Source organism: Gracilinanus agilis, chromosome 2 (assembly GCF_016433145.1).
Source record: "Gracilinanus agilis isolate LMUSP501 chromosome 2, AgileGrace, whole genome shotgun sequence".
In the NCBI taxonomy this organism is placed as follows: Eukaryota; Metazoa; Chordata; class Mammalia; order Didelphimorphia; family Didelphidae; genus Gracilinanus; species Gracilinanus agilis.
In genome coordinates, this window is record NC_058131.1 from 326,006,004 (window position 1) to 326,028,050 (window position 22,047).

Consider the following 22,047-nt stretch of genomic DNA (forward strand, 5'->3'; position numbering starts at 1 on the left):
TTGTTTGTTTGTTTGTTTGTTTTAACCCTTAACTTCTGTGTATTGACTTATAGGTGGAAGAGTGGTAAGGGTAGGCAATGGGGGTCAAGTGACTTGCCCAGGGTCACACAGCTGGGAAGTGTCTGAGGCCGGATTTGAACCTAGGACCTACTCCTAGTTTTTTGTCTCAGCTTCCTTCTATTCCCTAGGCACTAGGATACTTCCCAGTGTTACCACTGCTGCTGCATGTGCTCCTGGCTAGACTCCACCTTATTGTCCACAGGCCTTTTTAGCTTCTTGTACTGCCCTGGGTGGGAAAAATGATTTACAGTGACTTTTTTTTTTTAACCCTTGTACTTTGGTGTATTGTCTCATAGGTGGAAGATTGGTAAGGGTGGGCAATGGGGGTCAAGTGACTTGCCCAGGGTCACACAGCTGGGAAGTGGCTGAGGCCGGGTTTGAACCTAGGACCTCCTGTCTCTAGGCCTGACTCTCACTCCACTGAGCTACCCAGCTGCCTCTACAGTGACTTTTTAATAGTTTTCCCAATCAAAATTCTCTCTGTCATGCAAACTTTCACTCCACCATCTTGAAAATGCCTCCTAGATTGTTCTTTTGACAGTGGACACATAAATTATTCCTGGTCCAATATTTAATAGTAGTGAATAGATGAGGCATCCATCTCATGTGACTATATTAAAAAAAATCCAAACAGAAACAAGAAAGATAGCTATGACATTGAGGATAGAATAATGGCCTCAGAGTCAGGAATAACTGGATTCAAGTCACACTTCTTCACACTTCTGACACACACTATTCATGCAACTCTCGAGAAGCCATTTAATCTCCTTCTGATCTGGGCAACTCTCCAAGACACTGTCATGTGTTAGCCTGCATTGGTAGAAGAGTTTCCTTATTGGGAGTTCCCAAAACTCATAAAAATCAAAGATTTAGCCCAAATATAACACAAACAATTAACTTTATAGTGGTTTGCCATTTCCTTCTCCAGTTTATTTTATAAATAAGGAAACTGAGGGAATTAGAGTTAAGTGATTTGCCCGGGATCACTTTTTGAATTCAAATTTTGTGATTCCAAGGACTGGTACTGTATCCAATGAGCCACCTACTTGTTCTAGCTTCAGAACTATAGACCCTTGAAAACAAATCTTCTGATTTCACAGTCAGTGTTTTTCCTACTGTACCATTCAGATCAAGCTGCTTTCTTTCTGTTCTATAAAAGTTAACTGTGAAGTGGCTCCTAACATTCTTCTTTTTCAACTTATTAAAACTTTCTGGCATCTTGTGGAGAAAGGGGAAAGTCCATGGAACAATAGAGTTAGAAATTTTTACTCCTCCTGCCTCAAGAGCAGAAAGCAGCAATTTGCCTTGGATAGCATAAGCTGTTCTTTATCTGCTTCTACAAGTCACCATTTTCTGGTTCCAGGACAGAGAGAGGAAAAAATTCCAACAACCCCTTCTCCTGTTATATACTCGGATAGAAATCCACAGAAAAGAGTGTGTAGGGGGAAAAGGGCAGGGCAGCGGGGAGCAGATAATAGAAGTGTACCATTTTACAGCTTACTCTTATAACAGGTATGCTTCCCCTTGCAAGAGCCCATCCTCAGTTAGATAATAATCAGATGGCATCCCTATTCCTTGAGGACCAATCAAAAAAATTCCTATATCTTCTCTGGAAGGGGGAAGGACATATGTTCACTTCCATGCTGGGTACCTTTCTAACCAAACTCCATTCCCTATATTCCCAAGTTGGCTGGGGAATTAAAATTGATCCAAGGTTTTCCTGATCACCCCTGTTACATTGGAATGCTAGATAAGACATTAAACTCTTTGAACCTCAATTCCTCATCTATAACTTGGGCACTGTAGTGCACCTACTATTTCAGTTTATGAGGCTCATATGACATAACAAACCTTCTGAAGCATTTCATAAACCAGGGAGGACTACATAAGTGCCAGTTGTGGTTAGTAAATGGGAGCTTTGCTTAGGAAGGTTTGAGAATTAGGTTGTTTCATATCATTTGAGGTCAGAAGTGAGGTATGGGTGTAAAGACTGATTTTCTTTTGAGGTTCCTGAATTGGCTTTGTGTTCTATTCCCTCTGAGGATTCTAGAAAAGCCTCAGCAATGGCAGTTTCCCTGGAGGGGGTCTTTAGTTTCCCAAGGGAACAGCATGCTGAAGTTCTGGTCTGTTTGCTTAAGATGTTGGTCTGATTGCACTTGAAGGTTCAGTTCCCCATCATTAAGGCATTTCAATCTAGTTGCAATCAGATGAGAGTGATTGATCCCCTCTTTCCCCATCTCTTTACCCCAACCCAATTTCAGCAGTCATGCTTCATAGTACCTTAAGCTGGAGTAGAACCTAGAGGCCATATTATCAGACTGTCTCATTTAACATAAGAGACATGGGACTAGAGAGGTTAAATGTCTCCACCAAGATCACAGTGCAGGTTAATAACATCTCTGTCCACTGGCTCCAGATATGGTCATCAATCTACTATACTACCTACCTAACTCTTATATTGATTATGTTAGTGAGAGGAGGAAGTATTGAAAAGCCCTTACTAATAAATTTCTCAATGTTCATTTAGGGCAAAAGTTGAACAAGATAATTCATATTTAGGTAACAATTTGTCAGGTATACAAACTGTTTTCTTTATGGCAATCCTGTGAAACAGATAGTATGAATATTATCATTCTTATTTACAGATAAGGATATTAGTGACTTGTCTAAGGTCACCCTAAGATGGGAGTCAAGCTCAGGTCTTCTGACTCCACTTGCCTTCAAGCTTACAATTTTCTCTCTAGCCTCTTTCCAGTCTCTATCTTTCCAACTTAAAGCTGCCAACTACCACTGCTATTGAGATGTTTCTTTTTCTTCCTCTTCTTCCTATACTTATTGTTGTTGTTGTTCTTTCTTCCCCTGTTCTTCCTCCTCCTTTTCCTCTTCCTCTTAAATCACTCACTAATTGGCTACAGAGCATTCCTGAGATGATGAATTGAGTATGATTCTTTTAATGTAAATCCAAGTCATCTCTAGAAATGCTTTCTCCTCCAAAGGGAACTTCCATATCTACACAAAAGGCAAAAAAAATAGATTGATATTTCCTTCAAATTTTATGGTGACCTTCATGAGTTTGTCTTCAGATTTCTAGACCATAATATGGGCTAAAGCTTTTTTCTGATAAATTCAGGGATTATGATGACTCTTTTTGACAATAAGTCAAATATTTAATTTTTTATTTTTTTAATTTTAAACCCTTTAACTTCTGTGTATTGACTTATAGGTGGAAGATTGGTAAGGGTAGGCAATGGGGGTCAAGTGACTTGCCCAGGGTCACATAGCTGGGAAGTGTCTGAGGCCGGATTTGAACCTAGGACCTCCCGTCTCCAGGCCTGGCTCTCAATCCACTGAGCTACCCAGCTGCCCCTAAGTCAAATATTTATCAACTGTGGCACATTGAATAGAATTATAGAGCATATAATTTCAGAATTAGAATGGAATTTAGGTCACAGAATATTAGAACATGAAAGGTTAGGATTGAAGGGCTCTCGAGACATAGACATTAGAACCCAGAATGTTAAAATATAGAATGCCTGCATTATAGAACAGGGAATGTGAAGGATGAATATTAAAACATAGAATGCTAAATAAAGAACATTAGATCTTGGAAAACGAAAGGAAGGACTGAATGCTAAATGGAAGACCTGGCCCCTCCCCTTGCCCCTTGTCCTAAGGAATGTCACCAGAAGGAGGACATAATTGTCAGTTATTTTTTTAGCCTGGAACTTAGACCTTTCCCCTAATCAGTGGCCCAGCCTTCTTTGCCTGTCTGTGGGAGGACACTGAATGTCAGGCAATAGCTTGTGGAGCAGTCTGCAGTTGTTTTCTAGGAATGAATTCTTCTCGCTTTGGGGAGGCAGCACAGATGGTAAGCCTTGCTTCTGTTGGCTGGTGAACTTTTGGAAGTGAGTGTTGAAGCAACTATTGTCAAAGCTGTCAACTGTCTTCTTGCTCTTGAGTTACTCATCAACAGTCAGACTGTTCCCCTGTCAGATGAGGGGCATCAATACAGACCTCTCACTGTGTAATACTGTTTTGTATTTGTATAGCATTATATAGTGACAAAGCACTTTTTATATGCATTTTGTTGACATTCATAACAACCCAGTCTGGGAGACTGGACAAAGATTTTGATTTCCATTTTATAAATGATGACTTTGAGACCCAGAAGTTGCTTGTGCCATTTCACATTCTTAGACTATAGAAACTGATACTCAAATAAGGGGATTTTTTTTAAGCTCCAAATTTTCTATCCACTTTCCCTTGATCCTTGCTTGATGATGATCAAATGATATCAGAGTTGTGAATGTATTTTTAATGTAAAGTGTTAAACAAATGCAAGTTATCAGTAGGGACAATTTTTAAAAATTAAGGATAATAATAAACACAACAAATACCACTCAAGGCAGGCAATGATATGTAGCAAACATATTGTAAAATAAGGAACTCATATAGTATTTCAGAGGAGTGATATCATTTATGTCTGGTATTTAGGGATGGCTTCATACAGGAGGTTAAGATTTGAGCTGAGCCTTGAGTGATGACTTTGATATAGATTGATTGAGGAAAGTTTTAGGTGAAGATAATACATTCTTAGACTTAGAAATGACTTCCATTTCTAACTTTATTCAGGGTAGATTTCCCTCAAACCTGGGTTCCTTTTCTAGCAACAGTTTACAAGAGCACACTCCTAACCTGATTGCCCGCTTTTTCTCTCTTCTTGCCCCTTCTTCTATTTCTCTCAGCTGTCTTGAGGTGGGGAAAAGAAGAAGAAAGGGACAGAATCAAAGACAGAAAATGAGGTAGAAAAAACAGTGGCAGAAGCAGAGGGAATCGACACAGAGACATTGTCACAAAGACTGAAAGAGACAGAAACAGAAACAACAGTGAGTCAAATTGAGGTGGGAGCTGAAAAACATAAAGACATCTAGACCCAGAAAGGGAAAGAGAAATAAAAAGACAGCCCATGAATGATACTGAGAGAGACAGAGGAAGACAGACACAAACACAGAGATGGAATTTTTGTTGTTGTTGTTAAATGTTATCTCCTATCATTCTTCAAACTTGATAGAATTCCCAGTTCCTTCCCATTTACTAAGAAGCCCTGGGAATGGATCTCAGATAAGCCAGGTCACTGAGCTGTTTTTGAGGGGTAGATGTTGTGTATGGGCAGGAGTTTGGGGTGGAAAGTCATTTAAAGAAAACTAGAAAATGTTAAATTTCCATTTAGCGAGAGGTTACATATTCTTCCTCTCCTATTTCTGAGCCTCATTGGGCACAGATGTTTTCTGATTGCTGGCATTCATGAGGGATTAATGTTGGGAGAAATATTAGCATTTAAGGATCTGGTTCCAATGTGCTTTCCATCCATTTCTCCCACTACTCCTGTTCACTCATTCTGAATCATCCAGACTTGGATAATTTGCTATTCCCTGAATGCATGCCTTATTTCCTCATTTTTGTACCTGTGTTCATGTCCTTACTTATGCCTTGAATGTCATCCCTGGTCCACCAAAACTCACTCCATCCCTTCCTGTTGAAATCTTAATCTTCTTTCAAGAATCATCTCTAATGCCACCACATTAATAAACTCCTCCTTTAATCATATAGCCATTAAGACATCCTACCCCGCCTTGACTTCTAAGAAATTTCTTTTTATAGCTTGCAAGCACTTTTGTACTTTACTTTGTATAATATTTATTTGTCTGTTTCCTCTCTCTCCCATAAATAGCTCATAAAAATCCTTGAGGATCTCCAACTTATTTATTGAATCACAGACTAATTTGAAATAATTTGAAAAGTGATCTATGCCTTACTTTACATTTTTTTAAAAGATCAAGACTAGACAAAGAGAAGGAAATTATTTACCCAAAATCATACATATGATAACAGGTAGAGCCAGACCTGGAAGTCCTTTTTCTTGAGTTTAAGTTCTTATTCTTTCTGTTACACAATGGAACCTCATCTTTGAATTATCTATAATGTGAAACAGAAGGGCCAGGGTATGCTTGGTGCTCAGTAAGTAAAAAATGTTTGAATTATTATTGAGAAAAAATGAACAAAAGGCAAGGGTCAGAAACTTCAAATTATTTCTAAACAATTCTATGTCTAGGACCTAATTATTTGAGCCCAAGAACTAAAGCCATGCCCCTTGTCACTCTGGAAGACTTGAATAAATGACTCAGATTTTTATTCTCAGTAACAAAAAACTTATTTTTATTTCCGAAAATCAATCACAGTTTTTGTATCCAGGGATTTTGAGATCCCTGGATACAAATGAAAATATTAAACCTGTGAAGGATTTGGGAAATAGAATGTTTGACTATGGAAGGTTGTAGAACCACAGATATTTTTAAGTCCACCCTATTCATTTTACACAGGAGGAAATTGAAGCTTAGAGTTAAGCGACTTGTCAAAAGGACATATATTGTATCATTATTGTATAATTTCCTTCCTCAAGGACCTGCATCTTGTCTCTGCCTAGGAATGTTGGTTGAACTTGGAGATGGAGGGTCAGAAACCAGTGTATAAATAGAGTCAGTTTAGGAGTGTGAGAGTGTGTGTGTGTGTGTGTGTGTGTGTGTGTGTGTGTGTGTATCATAGGCGCACACAGTACAGCTATGCAAAGATAATAATAGTAGCAATGTTTTTTAATGCAAAGAAAATAATTTGGCAAAATTTTAGAGTATATGATTAAAGGGATCTTTAGTGAACATTTTTGTTGCTATTCCTGTTGTTCAGTTGTTTCCAATTCTTTGTGACATTTAAGGTTTCCTTTGGAAAGATATTAAAGTAATATGCCATTTCTTTCTCCAGCTCATTTTATACATAAGAAAACTGAGTCAAATAGGGTTAAATGACTTGTCCGGGGCTGCAAAGCTAGTAAGTGTGTGAGGCCAGTGTTTAATTCAAGAAGATTCATCTTCCTTATTTTAGACTTGGCTCTATCCACTGTGCCACCTAGCTGCTTGGTGAATAGTTTGATGATCCTAGCCTATGGATCATAGTTTAAAAGCTACAAGAATATAAATATAGATCATTTAATTTCTTCCATCTCCTCTTTTAATTTTACAAATGAAAATTCTTAATCCTAGACATTTAAAGGGACTTACCTAAGGCCACACAAGTAGAATAGCATTTGAACCTCAGTTTTCCTATTTAGGATATCCTTCTAACTTAGTCTTAAAACTCTAAGATGTGGTACATGCAATGGAATATTATTGTGCCATAAAAAAAATGGCATATAGGGATTATCACAAAAAAAAACAAACCTGGACTCATATGAAGTGATGCAAAGTAAAATGATCAGAACAAGTGAACACAAAAACTACAATAATACATGATCATCTGTGAATTACTTAAGTATTATCAACAAGGCAAGAATCCAGGACAATTCCAAGGAACTCATAATGAAAAAGGATATCCACTGTCATAGAAGTAACAGATGGTGTCAAATGCAGATTGAAACATATCATTCTTCTCTTTATTTCCTCCATGAATTTTTCTCTAGTGTAAACAATATATTTTTTTTTCACAACGTGACAAACAAGGAAATATGTATTATATGCTAATATTTGTAATATATTGAATATATATAAATAATGCCTATATCATACTATCTGCCTTCTTAGAAAAGGGAGAGGATTGAGAGGGAAGGGAAAAAGAATGAGACATAGATTTCTGGACATAATGTGAGAATTTGTTTCTCTTGGATAAGCATATTTATTATAATTTATCACATATTTATAACAAAAATAACAAGGACAATAACAAAAAAGGAACTGTTGTCCCAAGAAGGAAATGAGCCAGTCTTATGAAAATAAGGCTTAAACACATTTCTTTTTTTTGTACAGGATTAATAAGGTAATAGAGAAAGCAATTGTTGTAGATATGGGTTATCTAAGTTAAAGATAACATGGTGACAAAGTTGCTAATGCTATAGTAAGCAACTGTAAATCTGTGAGGTAGAACATGGTAAATTAAATGCATTTGGATTCAATGTCAACATAGTGTAATGCTCCTGAAATTTGTGTTTGCCCCGTGATGTTTAATATCTTTATTGATGACCTGGAAATAAGCACCAATATAGTGTTTATCAGATGTTCAGATGACACAATGCAAAGAGGAATAAATAGCTTACATATTGGATGACATAATCAGCATCTAAAACGATTTTGAAAGACCAGAAATTTGGGCTAAATTTAATAAGATATAATTTCATGGGGGCCAAGGTAAAATTTTAAACTTGGGTTTGAAAAGCCAACTTCACCTGAAAAAAGATCTGTAGTCATTCATTGTCTGTAAATTCAGCATGAACAAACATATTGGCTCATCAGTGAATCAATGGTATAATAAAATAGACAACAAACAAATTTTAAAAAGCTAATAGGATCTTAGGTTGCATTAAATAAGAGATAGTGTCCCGTAGTAGAGAAATATTAGCTTTAGTATACTAGTTCCTGGAAAGACAACTAGTCTATCATGTTCAGTTCTGAGTACTACATTTCAAAGGGAATATTAATAAGCTAGAAATCCTACAGTTGAGGAGGAGAGGATAAAGAAGCAGCTGAAGATAGTGTTAGATGAAGAACTTCAGCAGAAATAAAGAGGGATGTTTAAACTACAAAAGATAACAGCAGGGAAACAAGAGCAATCTTCAAGTTTTTGAAGAAAATTAGGTTTGTTTTGCTTGACCCCAGAGGGCAGAACAAAGAACAGTGGGAGGAAGGTATAAAGATACAATTTATTCTTGATGAAATAATCAACTTCCTAGCATTTAGTTCAGTGATGGGCAACCTTTTGAGCGTGGTGTGCCAAAATTCGCCAAAAAAACGAGCATAACTCGGGTGGTGTGTCACTTCAAGAAAAACAAAAAAGTTTAACTCGGCATGCGGCCCCATAGTTCTCTGAATGCGGCCACATGCGGCCACATGTCATCAAAAAGTGGCTACACGTGTCAGTTTTGACATGCATGTCATAGGTTTACCATCAGGGATTTAGTTCTATCCAGAAGTCAAATTCATGGATTATGAGAGCCAATAGATTTCATCTCGCTGGATATCTATTAGCAAAGCCTTAGTGTCCACTTCTTGGGGAATACTATAAAGGAGTTTCTCCTTCAGCTACAACTGGACTATATTGCCTTTGAAGTCCCTTCCAACTCTAAAATTCTGTTTCTATAACATATCTGCTATTTATCTGTCCTTGTTACCCACTCTACAGGGAGTTTGCCCGTTGGAAGGTGAGGAATACAGCCATCGAGCGGAGAGATCTGCTCCGTAATCCAGTGCCCCTCATGCCTGAGTTTCAGAGAAGCATCCGACTCCTGGGCAGGAGACCCACAACTCAGCAATTCATTGATACCATCATCAAAAAGTACGGCACCCACCTCCTCATCTCTGCCACTTTGGGAGGTAGGTTGGTGGTTGATTGGGTTTAGTTCTGGCCTTAATATAAGACTAGAGTCTAAAATTTGGATGTGATATTTTTGACCCCCTTGGAAGAGATAGTTCATAATGTATCTCTAAGTGACAAACAATATAAAATATTAAATAATAAAATGACCTAACCTAAAAATGTAAACTCATGGCCATGAATTGATTGGGTTTAGTTTTTTGTCATCTACTTTGGGAGACAATGACCAAGACCAGTGATGGGCAAGCTTTTTAAAGAGGGGGCCAAAGGAAAGGAAATGCTCATCTGTCAGTCTGTTTTTAAGGCAACTCTTTCGAAGTTTCATTGTATTGTATCCTACTTGTTGTATTCGCCAGATTGGGAATAATGTCAGACAGCTGGATAGAACATTTCAGGGGGCCACATCTGGCCCACGGGCCATAGTTTGTCCATCACTGACCTAGACTCATAGAATGTTAAAACTGGAAGAGACCTAGAAATATAGCATGTTCAACCATAAGCTTTAAATTGATAGAGTATGTACCACTCTTCTGCCTTGGAGCCAATACACAGTATTGACTCCAAGATGGAAGGTAAGGGTATAAAAAAATAAAAATAAATTTATAGAGTAGGAAGGTAATTTAAAGATCATCTAGTTCAACCTTTAAATTTTATAAATAAAATAATAAAGACTCAAAGAATGAAAGTAATTTATTCTGTTATATGGTGAAGTTTTGATTTATCAGGCTATACCTGAGGAGTTCCTTTCATCTGATCAACTTCTATTTGTTTTACCTAGGAATTAAAATTGGGGAGAAGGAGACTATGAACCAGAATGCTCTCTTCTCACAATTCTAGCCTTTGACTATTTGCTACTTTGAATTTTGGGAAGGAGGGGAAAGAGTGTAAGAGGAGGAGAATAGTGGAGAATAAGGTTTGCAAAGTAGGTTGACACTAGATCATGGACATCTTTGAATATCAGGACAAGGACTTCTGAATTTAATGAAATACCTTTGGAGAGTGCTTTAGCATCTACAGAGTGTTTATATATACATATATATATAATATATGTATATATATATATATAACATATATATAATCTCATAAGATCATAGAACTATGAGACTTAGATTTAGAAGGACCCTTGGAAATCACCTAGACCAGTGATGGGCAAACTATGGCCCACTGGCCAGATGCGGCCCCCTGAAATGTTCTATCCCTCCTTTTGACATTATTTCTAATCTGACAAATACAATGAGTAGGATACAATGAAACTTCGAAAGAGTTGCCTTAGACACAGACTGACAGATGAACATTTCCTTTCCTTTGGCCCCCTCTTTAAAAAGTTTGCCCATCACTGACCTAGACCAATGACAAACTGAATGATGAGATGAGAAAACAGAAACCCAGAGAGGGAAAATGACATCCATCATTACACAATGATTTAGTAGGAGACCCAAAATTAAAACTCAAGTTTCTTGTCCATTTTAGGAGTCTTCATGATTACAAAATCATGAGATTTTTTTCAAAGTTGGGAGGATATAAGAATTATCTAAGTCCAAATTCCTCTTATTTTATATGTTAAAATTGAGATTTGAATTTTACTGTTGAGGTATGCCATACAGAGAGTAATATGACCATTATATAGATAAGGTAAATGAGGTTTAGAAAGGTTAATTGGCATGTATAAGGTCATGAGCTGAGTTAATAGAAGAACTAGACCTCAAGACCAAGTATTCTGACTTCAAATCCATTGTTCTTTCCAAGACACTGTTCTGCCTTACTTTATCTTGTGGCTGAGGATGGAAAGTTTTATTATGGTTCATGGATACTGTACTAGAGTACTTAAAGTTTGGTTTTGTCTCTCAACCTCAGTTTCTTTATTTTTAAAATGGGTGATAATAGATGGAACAAATTTCACAATACTGTTGTGGGGAAAGCTCTTTGAAAACTGTAAAACAATAAAAAAATGAGAGCTATCATTACCCCCAAGAACAGAAGTAAATATGTAGGAGGCACAGTTTCTCTGGGAATGATGCATTCCTCCCACCTCAAATTTGCTTCAGCTCATCATCAAAAACTTACAATGTCAGTAGGCAAATTGAATTTTCCTATTGGAAGCTGTTTTCCTCCTGCGTCCCTAGAAATTCCAAATAATGAAGACCTTTTGCAGTGAAATATATTTTTAATTTCAGAGAGGCAAAGTAGTGAATTATTCACAGGGCCTTGTTCTGCTCCTGTTCTTACAGCACAACATTTTAAAATATGCAAAGCTTCAAGATGAGAGCCAGTATTGGACAATGTGGCTTAAGTGCAGGCAACCCATGGTAAAAAGTGGTGGAGGATCATAGGGCTATAGATTGAGATTTGAATGGTATGACCCCAAAAGGACAGAGAAAAGGGAAGAAGGAAACAATAGGGGCTGTGAGTTGTAAAGAAGAAGGAAGAGAAGAGGGCAGGTATGTTTCATTGTGTCTATGAATTGATTGAAGCAAGTAGTAGTGCAGTAAGATAGCATGGTAGACCTTGAATCAGGAAGAACTGAGTTCAAATCCAGCCTCAGATACTTACTGGATATGTGACCCTGGTTATATCACTTAATCTTTTTGCCTTAATTTTCTCAACTATAACATAGAGATAACAACAGCACCTTTCTCACAAGTTGTGGTAAGGATCAAATGAGATAATAGTTATTAAAAAAAAAACACTTAGCATAGTGGCTGACACATAGTAGGTGCTCTATAAATGCGTATTGCCTTTCCCTTCTCTCCCTCTTTTTGTCACATGTTTCCTCACAGTGGAACTCATCTGAACTATCTTATTCTATGCAATTTATGTCCATATCCTTAGCATTGACCCAAATTTCTATCTATTTATCTATTTATATCTATCTATCTATCTATCTATCTATCTATCTATCTATCTATCTATNTATCTATTTATATCTATCTATCTATCTATCTATCTATCTATCTATCTATCTATCTATCTATCTGTCTTGCAGATAATAATTGATATGATCTTGGAAGATGACACTTTACCTCAGTAGGCCTCAGTCTTCTTATTTATAAAATGCAGGGATTAGACACATTTTTAACCTTTTCATTAATTATTTGGAGATCTAGACAAAATTCTGAAAACTTCCTTCTGACTCTTTCAATATTCATGGATAGCAGTACCACAACTGGATTTTCCACCTATGATCCCTCATTGCTACAATGTGACTAAGTTGTCTCTCTGGGGGTGACATATGTGTCCTTGATGGTATCTTATGCATCATTTCTGCACAAAGGATTTTTGGTAACATAATGCAATCAGCATATAGCCACCATACATGTTTACATTTCCCTGGGGGTTATTTGAAATTTTGACTCTTGAATTTTAGATAATTTATGTGTCAGACATGTAGAGTCCCATAGGAGAGAACTGGTACTAAAATGAGAGCACTCATATTGATTGGAAATTAATAGACTATTACAGCTGAACCTCAAAAGTGACAACCTAATATTAATAATAATAGTAGTAGTAGTAATAATGATAAATATCAAGGTAGCAATTTTTTCCCAGAGCTATTTCTATTTGGACTTCATCAAGAAAAGATCAGATTTATATTAATAAAATAACTATTTATTTTGTATTTATTCTCTGTGTGCATATTATATACATACACATGCACACATATACGTATGTACACAGATATATGTTATCCTAAAAGTCTTAGTACATTTTAAGCTTTAATATCTTCGGAAGTATAGCTGTTATGAATGATACGAAATATTGTTTGAAAGTTTAATTACTTAAATTTCTTTTTTATTTATTTAGTTTTAAATAATGCATTTTTAATTTTAATTTTAATGAGATTGGTCATTTTGTTATTATGCATTGCATATCCAACAATTTCTGAATGACATTTTTTCAGACTAGTGGATTGCTAGGGGTAGCCATCTTCCTTAGACACCTCAATAAGCTGATCTATCTCCATTAGTTTGTTTTTTTTTTTCCTTATGAGGTTCCATCCAAATTGTCTTGTGGTACGAAAACTACCTTTTCTGGGTGATCTTAAGAACAGTAATTGAAATATAATCCTTTCAGCTCTGAGAAGCACCTGATGAAAATTTTTACAATTTTTGAAAGCTAACTTAGAATGATGTATAGTACAGCCCATTGATTATATTGAATTTTAATGTCTTTAAAATTTAATTAATCTCTCAATTATTCTTTTGTAAGGCTATAGCATTCATACTTCTCAAGTTATTAAACCATAAAATTATATTAAGACTTTAGGACACCTTGAACTTATATATTCTATATTTTAAATATATTTTTGTTTGTAGGTATTATCTCCTCCATGAAAAATGTAAACTCCTTGTGTAAAAGGATTATTTCATTTTTTGTATTTGGATTTCCTGTGCCTGGCACATAGTAGGTGCTTAATAGGTTGCTGATGGATTGATTGGCTGAGCAACAAAACAATATCTTCTGTTTCCATATTGTTTAAAATGAACATAGCTCTTTTCTCGGGACAACTGTGTCATAGAGAGCTCCATGAGGTGAAATCTTAGAACATAGACTCTCAGAAAATAAAAAGGTTCATATAGTATAGATCATCTAGGCAAACTCACTTTTATTGATGAGGCCTTTGGGGGTCAGCAAAGAAGGGTGACATTCAAGGTCATCCTGTGGAAGGGAGTAGATGTGGAATGAGAACCCACTGAGCTTTCTTTTTCTCAAAGCTTGCTGTATGTATCTCCCTGCCGTTTCACATTCATTGTCTCATAGTGGCTGTGATTTTCCTAACCCCTCTGAAGACCCTTACTGGAGAACAGAGCACCCTAGGAGCTCAGGAGAGCTGCTACATGTGAGCCTTCTTTAGCATCCCCATTTCCATCAGACCTTACCCTAACAGAGGAGAAAAGAGGAAGCCAATGTGGGGGAAGACAGAGAGATGCAGGCTGCCCTGTCATCCCTTACCCACACCTGCAGGCAACGAATGGCTCAGTTAATCAGGGTGTGAAGCAGTCAGACTCCCCTCCAGCCAGTGCCTCTTTTTTGCCCACAGCCCTCATCAGAGCCAGTCACACCCTTGTTGGGAAGTGGAGGAGGTGGGGGGAGCTTAGTACAAAGTCACTTGGAGGACACAGAAGCTCAGGAAGGAAATCTGTGAAGCAGAGAGGTAATTTGTAGGAATACCCAAAAGGGAAGGCAACTTTGAACAGAACATCATCTTAATAAACAGGAAATTAAGTCTTAATAATGCAGCAAGAAGCCTATTAACCCCTCCTGATCTAAGCTCAACTTCTACCGGTTCTCAGTCCAGGGGGAACCCTGGTTCCCTGCCAGCTTTCCCTCCTCCCTTACCTTTTCCATGAGCCTCTTAACTCCCTTTCCCCAATTCTGAATTTCTAGTAATTAGTTATAATAATAAAAATTCCAATGTCAATATTGCTTGATAGAGTTTTCCTCACAACCACCATGTAATGTATAAAGGGCAAGGTCTGATAATCACTATTTTAAAATTAGAGTGTCACCACAGGTTACCTTTAATATCCTATCTACCTTCCATAACAATAATAATAACAGTTGGTATTTACATAGCACATCAAATATTACTTAACTTGAGCCTCACTGAAACTCTATAACCTAAGTCCTAAAAGTTTTATCCTCAATTTTCTCATTGGGAAACTGAGGCTTAGGTTAACTGACTTGTTCAAAATCAGCTAATAGTATCATCCAGCTTTATTATTTTAATAAAACTTCCTTTTTCAAAGTTACCAAATGATTTCTTAATTGCCAAAAACACTGTTCTTTCCTCAATCCTCATTCTCCTCAACCTCTCTGTAGCCTCTGGCACTGGTGTTTACTTTCTCTTTAGTACACTTTTCTCTTTGAAATTTCAGGCCACCACTCTTTCCTGGTTCTCCTCCTTTCTGTTTAATCCCTTTTTCTCCATCTTCTTTACTAGATTCTTTTCCATATCCCTCTCTCTAACCATAGGTGTTCCATAGAGTTCTACCTTAGGCTATCTTTTCTTTTCTTTTTTTGGCCATCTTTTCTTTTCCCTCTGTATTATTTTGCTTAGTCATCTCATCAGTTCCCATCGATTTAACTATCATCTCTGTTCTGATGATCCTCAAATATTTCTTGCCCTAACATCTTTGTTAACCTCTAATCTCACACCTCCAGCTGCCTTTCAAACATATCAAAATGTACGTACAGTAGACATCTTATAAACTCAACATGTCCAAAACTGAACTGATAATTTTTCTACTCATACCTCCTCCCCATTTCTCTTATTGCTTCAGAGGGCAACACTATTCTCAAGGTCTCTCAGACTCACATCTCAGGTATCAAGCTCAACTCTTCCCTATGTACCCCCTACCAACAAGTCTAAATCATTGCCAAAGTCTTTTGATTTGACCTTTGCAATATCTTTCAAATATGCCCCATTGCCTCCTCTGACACTTCGACCACTCTAATGGAGGTTCTTATCACATTACACCTAGACTAATGCAATAGCCTGATAGTGTGCTTGTCTGCCTGAAGACTTTTCCCACTCTAATTCATCCTCCATTCAGCCACCAAACTTTTTTATAGTGCAGAACTGAGCATATTCAAGAAACTTTCCTATTTCATAAAACTCTTTTGTCTTACTATCCTTTCTAGCATTACATACACAATCCTCTGCTTGACCTTCAAAGCTCTTCATAAACTAGCCTTCTCCTATATTTTCAGTCTTATTCCTCATGATGTACTCTTTAATTCAGTGAGCTCCTTGAGGGTTGAGCCTATCTATTGTTTTTTTAATTTTTTTTAATCTCCAGTGATTGACAAAATCCCTGGTAGTTAGTAGGTGCTTGGTAAATTTTTATTGACTCCCAAGCTAGTAAATGTCAAGGATTTACAGACTATATGCTATGTAGATGGCCCCAGACTAGGTCCTGAAAGAGAGACAAAGATACATAACTTCACCAATATCCACAGGTAGCAAGCATTCAATCTGGAATCCAAATTTTGATCCATTGTTTCCAAATTCAGTGGTCTTTGTAATCTATTGATCAAGCATAAGCCCTATTTCCTCTTCTCCAGATGAGTCAGATTATGCCACCTTCCATAGAGAGCTGGGGAACAGAAATATTCTAGTGTGATTCTACCCACGGGTATAAAGGGTGCATCAGGGGACAGACTAGCCAAGCTACTTGGGAAAGGGCAGAATGCTGACTTAATTAGAGCCACCTCCATGAGGCTCTTCTTTTAGTCATGACTCCAAAAAAGTGTACATGCCTCCCTAACAGTAGGCTAGTTAGTATGACAGAATCTGTAAACTATTTTCAGAACATGCTTCATTTTAAATAGTGAATCTGTAGTTGCCTAATTGCTACCTTAGAGGTATATTACAAAATCTTCCCTGGGGACTGGCTAATTAACCCTAAATGGCTGGGCAAGGAGTTTTCTGCCTTGAGGGTTATTCTAGGAATAGACTAGACTAGGAATAGAGCAAATTTTCAAATCAGTCAGTCACCAACATTTATTAAGCCCCCACTATGTGCCAGGCAACCTGCTTAGTGTTGGAGCCAGTGGGAAATAGTGGGCTCAGCCTCGGACTATATTGGCAGGTCTTTGATCTAAGCAACAAAGAAATCTTTAGACAAAAATAATTGGAATGAATCTCAGAATCCATTCAATCCAAAATCACTTACTTTATAAAAAAAGAAACTGAGTCCCAGAGAGAATCAATGGTTTAGCTAACACCACATACAGAGAATAGGACGTTGATTCAAATTCAACTCATATAACTCTAAAACCTATTATTTCTCTACTTCTCCATCCTCATTTGACTCAGACTCATTTGACTCAGAATATTGTAATTACAAAAGGCTTAGTGATTAGCCAACAGTCACCAGCTCACTGGTCTGAAGTTTTCTTTGAAAAATACCTTGGGTCATAGCTCTTGAATTCTGCTCTTGAGTTTCATGGAAAAAAAATAGAGAAACACATGAAAGAAAATTCACTGGTTATTGAGTGGCCTTTTATGTGAAACTAGTTGCATAGATGAAAGTGACTGAACATATCCTTGCATTAGGGAGCCTTCTACATCATGTAATTCCTCTGATTTTTTTCTCTCCACAGGCGAGGAGGCCTTGACCATGTACATGGACAAAAGCCGACTTGACAGGAAGTCAGGGAATGCTACACAAAGCGTGGAGGCTCTGCACCAGCTTGCATCCTCTTACTTTGTTGACCGCGATGGCACAATGAGGAGACTCCATGAGATCCAGATCTCCACCGGAGCAATCAAGGTATGGTTTGGAACATCTCGCAGAGAGAGGGAGTGGGGAATAGACATAGAATGCAGTGGTGGACAGATCTTCCAAAGTATCATAGACTGGATGGGGAGATTGTTATAAAAGAGCCTATTGGACATTAGGCCTAGAAAGGACCTTAGAACAAAGAATACAAGAGCTGGAAGGGAATTTAGAGCATAGAATTTTAGAACATAAAACCTATTAGGTTAGAGCTACAACCAACTTAGCTAGAAACACAAACCATTTAACAGAGAATGTCATAACATAGAAAAGGACTTCAGATAGAGCTTGTTAGTAAATAGCAAATTTGTAACATAGTCAGGACTAGAATCTAGGTCATTGGGCTCACATTCTAATACTCAAAGAGGGATAAAATGGAGCCACTTGGGATTAACTCAAGTTGGTCAAGACCTGGTTAGGATAATGGATTACTATGAAAGTGGGATAGGTAATGATAACCAAAAGAGCTACTTGAAAAGCTTCCTATTTAGCAAGTCATGTAGGTAATGTAGTTGGTACAAGGAATATTAGGTTTGCTTTAAAACTGAGCCCAAAAGATGTGAAAATACTTTCCCATAATTATAGATCTATGAAATATTAAGTCAGGACTCAAACATAGAACTTTTATAACCTATCAAAGCCATTAGCTATCATTAGAGTCTTGCTCTTAGTAGGACATATGTTTCTGTTGTAAAATGCATTTCTGAATAAAGAGAAGTCCTTGTTGAAGTGAACCATATATGGTTAATATTTTTGTCAGTCAAAGAACTCTTCTGTCACACAAAGAATATGTTGCTCATTGAATGTAGATTTGTGTTTATGTGAAGTTTCTCACATAGGCAAATGTACTCTCTCTCTATATATATACACATATACATACATGTATATATAGATTTATATATCTAAGTATCCACACAAACTTGTCTTACACACTTTACATGCATGTTGCCCTTTGACTTTTTCTACAGACATATTAGTGCTTTTTCATTAAATGATTTACGGTCATGTAAAGGGCAGAGGTTTTCTAAAGCTATTTCAAGGAAGTAGAGGCCAGGGTAAAAGATTAATTCAGGCAAGTGGAAAAGACAAATCCCCCAGATTCACAAAGGTTAAATGAATGTGTGGGTAGAAGAGAGTTCTTAGATTATTCCTAGAATTTAGACCTGAAAGGAACTTTAGAGATTGAGTCCTTCTCACTGTTCTTAAAGATGAACCAAAGTTCATAGAGGGTGAGTGGCATACCCAAATTCATATAAAGAATAAGAAAACAAAGCTCTTCTCACTTCAAATATTATTCTTCCTTTGTAGCCTATGGATGCCTTAAGTATATACTACGTAAGAGAAGGGGAGAAAAAGGAGAGAGAAGATAGGGAAGGAGGAGGAGAGGAAAATAGAAGAGAGGAGAGGAGGGGAGAGGAGAGGAGAGGAGAGGAGAGGAGAGAAGAGGAGAGGNTTCAAGGAAGTAGAGGCCAGGGTAAAAGATTAATTCAGGCAAGTGGAAAAGACAAATCCCCCAGATTCACAAAGGTTAAATGAATGTGTGGGTAGAAGAGAGTTCTTAGATTATTCCTAGAATTTAGACCTGAAAGGAACTTTAGAGATTGAGTCCTTCTCACTGTTCTTAAAGATGAACCAAAGTTCATAGAGGGTGAGTGGCATACCCAAATTCATATAAAGAATAAGAAAACAAAGCTCTTCTCACTTCAAATATTATTCTTCCTTTGTAGCCTATGGATGCCTTAAGTATATACTACGTAAGAGAAGGGGAGAAAAAGGAGAGAGAAGATAGGGAAGGAGGAGGAGAGGAAAATAGAAGAGAGGAGAGGAGGGGAGAGGAGAGGAGAGGAGAGAAGAGGAGAGAAGAGGAGAGGAGAGGAGAGGAGAGGAGAGGTGGGTACTTTATAGATACACTAAATAAGGGATGGGGAGAAAAAGAGAGGAGAGGGGAGGGGAGGGGACAGGATAGGAAAGGAAGAGAGAAAATGAAAGGAGAGGAGAGGGAAAGGGAGAGGAGAAGAGGGGAGGGAAAGGAATGGGGGAAAAAAGAGGAGAGGAGAGGTTTCTCTGAGACTTATGAACCCAAATTCAGAGGAGGGAAAGGTTCATGTTGTTAGGGAATTCACTACCAAATGCAAAATCTGTATGAAGCTCTCACTGTGTGAGAGTTCTCAAAGAGCTCATTTTTTTCATGACTGAAATGGCTCCCTGGTCACGTTTCTTCCCTCCTCACTGCTTCCCCCACTGCACATCCCCACTGTGGAATGCTGAATTGAGATATTGAAGCTCTGACAGCTGATATTCCTCTCTGGTACATCTGGGAAGGAAAAACTTCCTCCTTTCAGGGTTTCCTGGGCAATCACATATCTGAAGTCTCAGAGGAGAATCCATTTCTCTCTGCAACCTAGGACAGAGACTTTTGTTTTTGTTTCCATATTCGGTGTTTTTTTTTTTTTCCTTGTCTCTAGTCACTACTAAAGTCATTTCCACCTGTAATGATTTACTCTTCCAGTTTGAGTCTTTGATCTGATAATTAACATTGTGTGGCAGCAATATGGAGTTTGAGCCTCAGGACATGGATTTTAATCTTTAGTCTGCTACTTACTCCCTTGTGTGATATTGGGCTATCTTAACTTCTCTAGCTCTCAGTTTCCTCATCATTAAAATGGGGATGGGGAGCAGATAAGTTGATATTTAAGATTCGTTGAAGTTCTTGGCCTATGATTCTGTGACATCCTGTCAGAGAATATTGACTTTGATGGGTTCATTTCTGGGTAGGCCACCACAAAGCATATGAATGTCATAGATTCTATGAGATTGTATATAAAAATATGTGATTTTTTCATTAATGATACTTTTATTCATATAGTGATTTATCTTTTTATTTGTTATAATCAGCCTTTGGAGCAGGAAAGACATTTTTCAGTATCCCTGTTTTACAATAAAGGAAAACATGTTCCAAAAGACTAACTGATTTCCATTGTCACAAATTGAGGTAGCACCAGCAATAATATTGGTATCCACTTTTGGTCTATAATAGACTACAACAAACAAAAGACAACGATGTATAAGATTCCACATGCACAGAATTAAAGCATTTATATTGGATTTCACGTCCCTTGAAAGGGAAGTGATCTTGATTCCTGGTCTCCTAATCACCAGTCAAGGAATTCTTCCATTGCAAAACATTATAGAGACTGATAACGATCAGAAATGAGAGTATAGTGTTTAGAAAAAGGAGAAGTATGATGTTCTTTCTGATAACTATCCAGCCAAATCATTCATCACACATGTATTAAGCACTTATTATTTGCAAGGCTTTGATAACTGCTTGGAATACAAATACAAAAACAATTCAAAAACAACCCCTGTCCCCTAAGGAGTTCATTCAATTGTGGGGTGGAGGAAAAGAAAGATTTAGGGGCTTTGTTTGTTTCAGCAGGACTAGCTAAGGAAGGGGAAAGTAACTAGAGATGGGACAGTGAATATTACCATTTGGTAAAATGGGTAGCTACAGATGTGACATGATGTGAGGATTTCTTGAAAACATCTCTCCTCTTGTCATGAGCTCTGAAATTGCACTATTAGTTTTCCAAGCTTTTGGATCCTTTTTTTTTTTTAATTTAAACTCTTACCTTCTATCTTGGAATTAATACTGTATATTGTTTCCATGCCAGAAGAGTGGTAAGGGTTAGGCAAACTGGGTTAAGTAACTTGCCCAGGGTCACACAACTAGGAATGTCTGAGGCCAGATTTAAACTCAGGATCTTCCATTTCTGGGCCTTATTATCATGACTTTAGCCACCTAGCTGCCTTCAACTGTCTTTTGGATCTTGAAGATGAGAGTATTTATCATAGACATCCCCTACCTCAAGAATGCCAATACCTGCAAGAAGAAAAAAACTTTAAGTTCTTGTCAATAGCAAATGGATGGGGATTAGCTGACAGAGAAAGAAGTATAAGATTAGGACTTGATAGGGGATCCAAGGCATTGAGCAGAAGATAATGAGTGAAAAGGCAACAAAGACTAACCCTTCCTACTCTGTCACTTGGTTCAGGGATGATCTTGAGTATGTTCTTTGAGAGGAAACTCTAATATTGTTCTTGTTTGCTACACTAGGTAACAGAAACCCGCACTGGTCCCTTGGGCTGCAACAGCTATGACAATCTGGACTCTGTGAGTTCTGTCCTTCTACAAAGCACGGAGAGCAAACTCCACCTCCAAGGTAAGAAGTTGGGATGTAGGAAACAGAGTAAGGAGGGAAACAAATCAAAGGCTAGGGATAGAATGGAT

The 22,047-nt window shown here is 37.5% G+C and overlaps 1 protein-coding gene across 1 annotated transcript in view; it reads left to right on the plus strand.

Annotated features, from left to right (window-relative positions):
- Positions 1-22,047, plus strand: part of BRINP1 (BMP/retinoic acid inducible neural specific 1) — a 122,849-nt gene that overhangs the window by 53,369 nt on the left and 47,433 nt on the right. The window contains exons 2-4 of the mRNA XM_044661510.1: positions 9,283-9,473; positions 17,581-17,750; positions 21,874-21,979. Coding sequence (XP_044517445.1) covers positions 9,283-9,473; positions 17,581-17,750; positions 21,874-21,979 — 467 coding nt within the window. The remainder of the gene's footprint in view (positions 1-9,282; positions 9,474-17,580; positions 17,751-21,873; positions 21,980-22,047) is intronic.